This window comes from Triticum aestivum, chromosome 7A (genome assembly GCF_018294505.1).
Source record: "Triticum aestivum cultivar Chinese Spring chromosome 7A, IWGSC CS RefSeq v2.1, whole genome shotgun sequence".
NCBI classification, from domain to species: Eukaryota; Viridiplantae; Streptophyta; class Magnoliopsida; order Poales; family Poaceae; genus Triticum; species Triticum aestivum.
Window position 1 is genome coordinate 738,228,106 of NC_057812.1, and position 10,136 is coordinate 738,238,241.

The 10,136-nt window shown below is 47.7% G+C and overlaps 1 protein-coding gene and 1 non-coding gene across 2 annotated transcripts; one reads left to right on the forward strand and one right to left on the reverse strand.

Moving 5' to 3' along the window:
• The first annotated feature begins 140 nt into the window (after positions 1-140).
• On the forward strand, positions 141-851 carry LOC123150022 (agamous-like MADS-box protein AGL80). Its single transcript, XM_044569822.1, has one exon. The coding sequence runs from the start codon at positions 141-143 to the stop codon at positions 849-851; it is 711 nt and encodes a 236-aa protein (XP_044425757.1).
• Positions 852-4,346: 3,495 nt separating this feature from the next.
• Positions 4,347-4,418, reverse strand: TRNAP-AGG (transfer RNA proline (anticodon AGG)). The gene has a single exon. It is a non-coding gene; the product is annotated as a tRNA-Pro (tRNA).
• Positions 4,419-10,136: the final 5,718 nt, after the last annotated feature.

Genomic DNA, 10,136 nt, shown 5'->3' on the forward strand with positions numbered 1-10,136 from the left:
AAATAAGGCAATCTTCTTCGTACCTGTCACAATAATCTCTTACCAAATCATGGCGATCCCTCCACTATAAATCCACCCCTCCTCCCTCACCGAAACCATCAACTTTCTTTTCCTTCGCTGGTTTTATCCTCTTGCTAGCAATGGCTCGCAATGTGACCCTCCAGTATATCCCCCATGACTCAACCAGGCGCAATAGATTTAAGAAGCGCCTCAAGGGCCTGATGAAGAAGGCGGACGAACTAGCCGTCCTGTGCGATGCCAAGACCTGCGTACTGGTGTACGACGAGGGCAAGGTGGTGCCGGAGGTGTTTCCTTCCAAGGCCGAGGCGGTGGGTATCCTGAATCAATTCAAAATCACACCGGAGCTGGGGCGGTGCAAGGAGGTGATGAACCAGAAGGGCTTCATCACCAAGCGCATCGACAAGCTTGGGGACCAGGTCGACAAGACCCGCCGCGAGTGCGAGGATGGCGAGATCAGGTCCCTCCTTCACAAAACCATGCATGGCGACCTCTCGGGCCTCGTTGGCCTCAACATCGAGGAGCTCATCAAAGTTGGCTACAAGGTGGACGTGCTTCTCAAGAGCATTATGGAACGCATGGCAAAAATCCATTCCCAGGCGCCGCCGCCAGCTCCATGTGTCACCACCGGCAGCATATACATGGGGTCTCCCGCGTTGTATATGGCACCACCTCAGCAGGAGAGCCAGCTTGACATGGTGAGCTCCGGAGGGGACCTCGACACTCTGGTCTACGGTGGCTACGCCAACACCAACTTCTCTAGCAGTGATATGATGATGCAAATGCATTCCTTTGATATGGGTTTCGGTTCAAGTCCTTTCCCTCCCATGTAAGCCAGGAGGCCAGCTACATGTGCCGATCTCATCTCATTTTTATTTGGTTTTGGTGGTTAGGATGAGACATTCAGTTAATTTCTTGAAATTATTATATCCATATATGTGCGTTGTTGTATTCATGCATCATGTTCTTTGAGCCAAATCATAATTAATTCCAATGTAATTGTTGAAATTGTTATTCCGTTGATCTCTTCCCTAGGTTGTTTGTTTGATCTCTGCTGTTTTGTTGGTCGTAAATCTTGAGTTGCACCTTTTTTGTGCCAGCACCGTGTTTTCTTAGGCATACTTGCTCCAGCTACGTGCTAGACAATTTCTTGATTGCTGAACCTTGGTCGTGTGTTGGGAAATCTAATGTTGGGGCCTTTAATTTCATTCTATTTTTGGTGTACATTTTTTTGGATAGAAACGAGTTGAAGATTCATTTTCCTAGGGCCAGCTAGATGTGATGGATGATTAATATTTGCTTGGATAAAAATTAATTATCTTTTGTGACTTAATTACATGGTGACAGCCCGCCACACGCAAATATCAGAAATAGCGATGCTCTACATTGTGCTCTCCTTAGTCAGACCGTCCTCTCCTTATGTGCTCTCTTAATTGGAGTCATGTTCTGTGTTCTTCAGACCGTCCTTCATTCTTCAGACCCACAAGAGGACAACATTTGCTCGTCAACAGGACATCGTGGCCGATCCAAGGAGACAAGGAGACATGGTGGCCTCGCTCGCCTTCATGATGGTGGTAGCCGAAATCTTAATTTGTTGTCGGCACCATCCCGTGGCTTCCCCGAGGCTCTCGGAGCGCCTATGGCTAGGAGTTTCTCTGCACCTCTCCTTCCCATCAATCCTCATCGTCCCACTTACTTGACCTCCAACATCTAAGTTTGAGATTGTGAGCTATTTCCATGATGTGTTGTGGTGTGAATAAGGTTATTTTTCTCTCAAGATTTCCTTAACAGACCGGTTACCGGATTTCCACTGCTTCCTGAGAAAAAGTTTGCCTAAATTTGAACTTAAAAAGGGTCAATTAACAGTTACTTCTAACTTGTAGCATCCCATGGTGTGGTGTTATCGATCCTTCATATGTGTGTCATGGTTTTGTTATCGAATCCGGCACACCTTGTGTTTTTGCTCTCTCTCTCTCTCTCTCTCTCTCTCTCTCTCTCTCTCTCTCTCTCTCTCTCTCTCTCTAATATGGGCCCTTCCTGGTTTAAAAAAGCGAAAAATAGGTACATAACAGAATTTGAACCAGTGACCTGTGCGAAGAGACGATCTACATTGACAGCGTGCCCAGGCACATTTTATGTTGCTAATAGGGCCACAATTTCCGAGACTTTTCAGAAACCGGCCCTTACGGTTCCTCAAAATAAAATAAAAATTGGGCGGTACATAGTTGCATATTGAGGTGGAAAGTCGAGCTTGAACCAACAAACTCAACGTCAAATGTGATAGACTCACTCAATCGGTACTATATAAGTTTATTTGGTGCCCTTTTTTCTTTGTATAGGTGCATATTAAAATGTACAGCCTGCCCTCCCGCGCCGCCCCCGCGAGGAGACGGGGAGGGGCCATCGATCAGCGCTGCCGGTCGCCTCCTCCTGCCTCCCCCTCCCCCGCCGCCCCCGTGAGGAGATGGGGAGAGGCCATCGATCGGCGCCACCAGTCGCCTCCTCCAGCCTCACCTCCCTCGTCGCCGCCCAAGGGCCTGACCGGGCGAAGCCTGACTGGCGGCGGCGGGGCGTCTTCTTCCCCTCACACGATGGGGCAGCGCGGGCTGGCCTCCTCGGGCCTGGGCGCGGCACAGGGTGCCGCGGCGCGGCAGCTCGCCAGCGTGGGTGATGCGGCGGTGTGGAAGACTTCGTGGCGGTGGCGACCCGGGGCGGCGACCCTGGAAGGTGGTGGCAGGTGAAGCCCAGGCCTCTCGCGGCGGCATGGCGTGGCGGTGTCCCTGTCCAAGGTGGATCTGTGTCGGCAAGCTAGTGACTTTTGCTCCAGATTGGATCGGATTAGCGACGGTGATGAGCGCGCCGGATTCCTCTCGGCGGCTCTTACAGTTTGGCGACGTGTGGTGGCAACCCTCCTCCCAGGCTTCAGTGGTGGCACACGCAGGCAGTGGCCGATGTGTCAGGGCTCCCACGGTGGCAGTGTTGTTGCGGATGGTCGCCGGATCTGGGTGGCCAGATCTGGGGCTTTGAAGACGGTCTGAATGGTGCACATGTTGTCGGTTGGATGCCCATGGGACAAATCCGGGTGAAAACCTGGTCTCTAGCCGGTGGCCGGAGCCGGTGATGGTGACGCCCTCCGCGTCCTTTCCTTCTTGAAGGCATCATCGTGGTGAAGGTCTCATCTCCTTCCGCTATTTCGGGGGGAAAGCCGATCAGTCAATCGGATGGCGGCAGCGCACCTGTGTCGTTCTCTCCTTAGGGGCGTCATTCTTGGCGGTGTGCATTGGACTTGAGGGACCAGTGGACGGTTCCAGCGGTGGAGCGGCATTCCAAGTGACACATCGACAACGTGGAGTCTCGGCGGCGTGGTATGGCAGGGTCTCGGCGATAGATGTGTGATGATGGACGTGCGCAGGGAGGAGGCGTTGCCTGGCGCGGTGGGGGCATCGACGGCAGGCCTGACAAGGTTGTTGCGTCAGTACCTGCTCTGAAGATGGATCGGTGAAAGACGGCGGCGATGACCTGTGCGTCGGACCGGTTTGCACCCAGACCTGGTTTGTGGCTTGGCTGGGGCCTCCGGCTTTAGATGTTAGCCTTTGGTGAGAGGTCTGGGTATTCGGCTCAGACTTTCTACACCCCTTCATCAGGAGGTTAGAATTAGCAATAGATCTTGTCAAGATGACGGTTTCAAGCATATTGATGTATTACCCTATAAGATCTTTGTGAATAATTAATAAAATGGTTGCATGCATCTGAAGATGCAGAGGTCATCCTCTTTTCTAAAAAAAAAAAAGAATACTGCTTGTATCGATCTATTGTGATTCGTAGAGGTAGACCACGAGATGTCTACATCGTGTTGGTGTTTTAACTCTGTTGGAAATGAGAATGTGACTTGATGAGACGACGATGTAAACTCTGATGGGGAAAAGAGGAATTTCGTGTGGGAGCTAGCTAGCTTGAAAGATCCATGACAGCCACATTTGTACGTCGGGTATGTGTGGTGTATACTCATGAGTAGTGCAAAACGAAACTGGCTTGATTCTATGTGCATCGACAGGGGCGCCTGCTCGTGGGAGATTGCATTGCAGCTAGCTACTGTAGGAAATTAATCAAGCTCTAGCAAAGAAGACATTCCAGCAGCATTGGACAGGACAAAAGCCTCGTCTCCTTGTAGAGAAGGGTATATATATGTCCGAATGCATTGCTGCTTGACGGATATTGATGTTCATGTCATCTGATTCGGTAGCTACATCACAAAATTTCACTATACATGTAACATATGGTAAGAAAAATTAAGGAAATGGTAAAAAAAATAAAGAGAAGAGAAAAAGGGGGCATTCCGAGAATTGAACTCGGGACCTCTCGCACCCTAAGCGAGAATCATACCACTAGACCAAATGCCCTATGTTGGCTACATTTTTCTATAAACACGAACAAAAGTAGGAGAGTTTGGAACAGATGGAGTAGATAGTAACTAGATTCAGAAACTATATATGCTTTGGCACTAGACATCAATAATATCGCTAGCTGGTCATTCTGGAGTAGATAGTAGCCGGAATGATGACGAGCTTATGAAGATAAGATCGTGTGGTTGTTTCTTTTCAGACCGATGTTTAACTCTGTCGAAAGTGAAAGTTTGGATCGATGAGACGGTGATGAGGTATGTATAGATGATGCCATGATGGGAAAAAAGGCTATTGAAAAAGGGGAATTTTGTGTGGGGGCTAGCTATCTTGAGAGACCGATCCCAGTCACATATGCGTATGTGGGTACGTGTGGTGTACACGTTGCTCTCATGCAAGCGTCGCTACTGCAAAAGGAAGCTGTAGATTGCAGCTGGTAAACTAAGCTCTAACAAAGATAGAGATAGAGATAGAGATTGAGAGTCCACCGTTGTTAGAGCTGAAGGATGGGACCTAGGATAGGGACACGACCGAGGGGGGCGATGGTAAGGGTTTGCGTGGCTCGGACGCGGATGGCTCGGCCCACGGTGGGTCTAACAAAGACCTTGGCCCGGCCAGCCCAGTCGACTGGGGGTTCCGGAGGAAAGGGGGAGGCGCCCCCAGCGATCCCGATGAACTCCCTCAGGTTCGGCTCCTTCGGTGCTGCGTCGGCCCCCAGCCGGTTGTGGAGTCACAGGGCTGACCTTGACGACCGGGTGGAACAGGAGCTGCCACCGTCGTTATCTCCGTTGGCCTCGCCAGTCGCGCCATCTTTGGCCAAGGGGGCGGGAGGTGGTGACCCCTCATGCCTTGCCTTCTTCGTCTCGTCAGCTTCTGTGTGGGGTGTGGTGGGGGATACTAGGTAGGCGGCCTTGTCCAGCCCCACCAGCCCGCGTAGCCCTATGATGGTGCCTACCCTCGAGGAGCCATCGGTGGGGAGGGCTTCGGCAAGGAGGGCGGCCTCACCTGGAGGCCTTTCGTCTGACGTGGGTGTGCATCAGCCGAGGACTCCCGATTGCAGCCCGCGCTTGACCCTGAGGGGGTCTCCGGCACACGCGCCCGTGGAGGCGGGTGCGGCTTCTCCGGTAGGGCTGATGGCAGGCGACCATAGCCTGACTGGCTCGGTGGAGTTAGGTCCAGTTGGGGGTCGGGTAGGAGGCTTTACCCCGAGTGGGCCTACGCAGGACGAGATCATCGCCTTCGGAGGGATCTCGAATCCCATGTATGAAGTTCGACGGATGAGCAACCGTCTCCACGATCAGCCTGACGTTGATGACCTGCAGCTGGGGCGCGCCATGCAAGCGGCCAAGCTTCGTGACATTGAGGTCACTACATGTATGTCAGTCAATACTTCCAATTCCATTTTGCATTTTTCCAAGGACGATATTATGAATAATGTAAATCGGTTGGGAGTTTCACTAGGTAGTAATGAAAAAGAAATTGCTAAATCTGTTAATGACCTACTTGATCTTGAGGCGGAACGAGCTATAGAGATGATTCGAAACTAAGTGGCTGTTAAACCATTAAATGACTCGGAAATAGATGCATTGGGTGTTAGGGTTCTTGATAGTTTTTGTAAGGATCTTGCGCCCTCTCCCTCTGAGTCAAAGGAAGACGAGAGTTTTGTTTCTCAGAGGGGTTCAACTCACGTCGATCCAGAGGCATGTAAGCTCACTGAGCTTGGTTGTATGGACCGAGTTGATGAGCAAAACAAGCCTAAGCGCAAGTGGAACCGGAAGATTTATCCGGCCTCGGTTGTGCACAAAAGTGCTCGGATCCGGACTGCTAAAAAATTCCATGATGAAAAATGAAAGGAATCTTTTGGAATAGCAGAGGTCTGACAGACTTGGCTAAAAGAAGATTTCTGGCAGATGCATCTATAGAACACAAGTTAGATTTCATTGCCCTCTCTGAAACCGGTAGAGACAATTTTACCTCTTAGTTTTTTGGCACCTTACCGGTAGGAGTTGATTTTGATTGGCATTGCTTACCCCCAAGAGGAAGATCCAATGGGATTTTACTTGGGGTGAAGTGTGAAATGTTGGAGGTTCGGAACGTTGTCATGGGAGAATTTGCGGTTAAGGTTCGATTCAGATCAAAGGTTGATGGTTTCCAATGGGCACTAGTGGCAGTGTATAGAGCCGCGCAGCATGAGCTAAAACCAGATTTTCCGGCTGACCTAGTTCGTATTTGCGGAGATGAACGGTTCTCAATACTGGTTGGGGGTGATTTTAACATTATAAGAAGACGGGAAGAAAAGAACAATGATAACTTTGACGGCAGCTGATTGTTTATGTTTAACACAATCATTGAAAGTCTGGATCTCAGGGAGATCGAGCTTTCTGGTAGAAAATTCACTTGGGCCAACACATTACCAAATCCAACGTATGAGAAGTTGGACCGTGTTCTCACCAGTGTGGAATGGGAGCGGAAGTTTCCTTTGGTGACGGTCTATGTGTTGTCGCGAGCGATCTTTAATCATACCCCACTGCTTGTTGAGTCTGGGGAGGCAACTCGTGTGGGAAATAAAAACATCTTCTCTTTTGAATTAGCATGGTTTGAGAGAGAAGGTTTCTTGGATCTGATAGCACGGGAGTGGGCAAAGGATTCAGGAGGGAGATCAAACATAGAAAGATGACAGAATAAGATTAGACACTTAGGACAGTTCCTACGCGATTGGGCCAAACATTTGAGTGGTGTTTATAAGGTTGAAAAGTAAAGGCTCCTTAACCTTATAAATGCCTTAGATTTAAAAGCCGAGTCCTCCATTTTAGATATTAGAGAGCTGGAGACTAAAGTGGAGGCGGAACTGAGAATGAAAGAATTGCTTCGAGAGGAAGAATTGAAGTGGGCGCTAAGAGCTAAAGTGCGAAAAGTCCTCCAAGGGGACGCTAACACGCAATTCTTTCATATGATTGCGAATGGCAAGCATCGAAAGAAGAAAAAAATTCAGCTCGAGCAAGATGAGGGGACGATCTTGGGACAGGAGAACCTAAAATTATACATCACCAATTATTACAAGCAGTTGTTTGGGGCTCCCGAGGATAGTTTTGTGTCCTTAGACGAGTCAAGGGTTGAGGATATCCCTCAACTTGCGACGGATAAGAATGAAATCTTGACCGCCCCGTTTTCGGAGAAAGAGGTGTTTGAGGTGATTTCACATATGAAGAATAATAAAGCTCCTCGGCCGGATGGCTTTCCGTGTGAGTTTTATAAAAGGTGTTGGCTTATTATTAAGGATGATTTGCTTCCAATGTTTCATAATTTGTTTTCTGGCATTTGCAGTTGTTTCACTTAAATTTCGGAACGATAACTTTGCTCCCAAAGAAGGCAGAGGCGGTGCGGATTGAGCAGTTCCGACCGATATGTCTTTTTGATGTCAGCTTTCAAATCTTCACCAAGGTGTGGACTAACAGGTCGACGCAGATTGCACACAGTGTGGTGCAGCCATCTCAAACAGCCTTCATGCCGGACAGAAACATCCTTGAAGGGGTTGTGGTCCTACAGGAAACGCTCCATGAAATCCACACAAAAAAAACTAGATGGGGTGGTTTTTAAGGTGGATTTTGAGAAAGCATACGATAAGGTTAAGTGACCATTTCTTCAGCAGGCCTTGCGGATGAAAGGATTCGATTAGTCCTGAAGAAAGCAGGTAGATTCTTTCACGCAAAAAGGCAGTGTCAGAATCAAAGTGAATGATGACATATGTCATTATTTCCAGACACAAAAGGGTCTAAGACAGGGAGACCCGATGTCACCTACTTGTTCAACATAGTAGTGGACATGTTGACAATTCTGACAGGAAGAGCTAAAGAAAATGGCCAAGTAGGTGGTCTCGTCCCGCATCTAGTGGATGGTGGAGTGTCCATTCTACAGTACGCCGATGATACTATCATCTTCATGGAACATGATCTGGCAAAAGCAAGAAATATGAAGCTTGTGTTATGCTTATTCGAGCAGTTTTCGGGGTTAAAGATTAACTTCCATAAAAATGAATTGTTCTGCTTTGGGAGAGCTAAAGACGAACAAGAAGCTTACAAACAACTATTTGGATGTGGGTTGGGTTCGTTGCCTTTTACATATTTGGTCATACCGATTCACCATTGCAAGCTCTCTAACAAAGAATGAAAGTGCATTGAAGATCCATTTAAAAAGAAACTAGGTTGCTGGAAGGGCAAAATTATGTCATATGAAGGCCGACTAATTCTCATCAATTCGGTGCTCACGAGTATGCCAATGTTTCTCTTGTCCTTCTTCGAGGTACCAGTAGGGGTACAGAAAAGACTGGACTTCTATCTATCACGTTTTTTCTGGCAGAGTGATGAGTTAAAACGAAATACAGACTCGCCAAATGGGATATTATTTGTAGGCCAAAAGACCGAGGTGGTCTTGGCATTGAAAATTTAGAGGTGAAGAATAGATGCCTTCTCAGCAAGTGGTTGTACAAGCTATCTATAGAGACCCATGCCACATGGGCCCAGATTCTGCGTTATAAGTACCTTCATTCTAAAACCTTATCCCAGGTGATGGTCAGACCAACCGATTCGCCGTTTTGGAAAGGACTGATGAGAGTGAAATCAGCCTTCTTCCATAGGAAAAAATTTATCGTTGGTAATGGTACTTTCACGAGATTCTGGGAGGATACGTGGCTAGGGGAGACGCCTCTAGCTATCCAATATCCTTCTCTCTATAATATTACTCAGCGTAGAGATGCTTACGATTGTAGCAGTATTACAGTCCAATCCTCTCAATATTCAATTAAGGAGGACTTTAGCGGAAACCGTTGGGAAGCTTGGTTCCATCTTGTGAGAAGATTGATGGATGTTAACCTTTCTCAACAGTCAGATCAGTTGCACTGGAAACTAACCAAGAATGGAGTGTTTTCGGTAAAAACCACGTATTTGGGTATTATCAACTTTGGCTATGTCCCTCGATCTGTGCATATTTGGGAAGTTAAAGTGCCCTTAAAAATTAAAGTGTTCATGTGGTTTGTCCACAAACAAGTCATTCTCAATAAGGACAATTTGGCAAAATGTAACTGGACAAGATCTCGATGATGTAGCTTCTGTGATCGTGATGAATCTATCAAACACCTCTTTCTTGATTGCCCAGTGGCCAAAATTTAATGGCGGTCTGTTCATATAGCGTTTAACATTACTCCTCCAAATAGTATCCACGCGTTATTTGGGACGTGGCTAAATGGAGTTGAGACAGAAATAGCGAAACATATCCGTGTAGGAGTATGTGCTTTATTATGGGCTATATGGAACTGCAGGAACGATTTGGTTTTTAACAAAACAACACATATTCATTTCTTGTAGGTTATTTTCCGGGCCACTACATTGATCAGTATGTGGTTGCTACTCACTCCGACAGATGCCAGAGAGCGTATGGTTACTGGGTCTACCCATTAGGAGACGGTAGAGTGGGCTATCTTCAACCGGTTTGGATGGTGGTCATATAATAGGATAGGTGTTTAGTTTCATATCTATCTTTATTCCGCCGGTTGTGGCTATCCCGTTTTCATATTTTAGCTCTTTGTGAGCCCTTTTGCTTTTTGAGACTTGGAGACTTTGTTGAACTATTTGCTTATTAATAAAATGACGCATGCATCTTTCTGATGCAGAGGCTGGGGGATAATCTCCTTTTCGAAAAAATGGTTCAGCCGAAATTGACCTT